This window comes from Penaeus monodon, chromosome 25 (assembly GCF_015228065.2).
Source record: "Penaeus monodon isolate SGIC_2016 chromosome 25, NSTDA_Pmon_1, whole genome shotgun sequence".
Classification (NCBI taxonomy): Eukaryota; Metazoa; Arthropoda; class Malacostraca; order Decapoda; family Penaeidae; genus Penaeus; species Penaeus monodon.
The window spans coordinates 35,184,348-35,184,603 of NC_051410.1; the positions used below are offsets into that span (position 1 = coordinate 35,184,348).

The window sequence follows — 256 nt, forward strand, 5'->3', positions numbered from 1 at the left end:
CAAAGGATATTCTCAATAACGAAGGAATAACTTGCAACACACTTACCCGGATGTCCAAGGCAGCGACTGCATGATCGAATTCTTGGTCGGGACACCACATGAGGTAGTCTCTCCCCTCGGCTGCAAGTTGCAAAGCCGACATATTCTGCAACAGAGAGGAATGGTGGGTTTAGTATATTTTAGTGTATTTTATTTTTTTAATCTTTTTATTTGTTTTTGGGAAATGTGGAGAAAGGTTGAGGTATTCTGATGGCTC

At 41.4% G+C, this 256-nt stretch overlaps 1 protein-coding gene across 1 annotated transcript in view; it reads right to left on the reverse strand.

Annotated features, from left to right (window-relative positions):
* LOC119589186 (formin-like protein 7) overlaps positions 1-256 on the reverse strand; it is a 120,422-nt gene that overhangs the window by 20,543 nt on the left and 99,623 nt on the right. Inside the window, exon 2 of the mRNA XM_037937783.1 lies at positions 47-145. Within this exon, the coding sequence (XP_037793711.1) occupies positions 47-145 (99 nt within the window). The remainder of the gene's footprint in view (positions 1-46; positions 146-256) is intronic.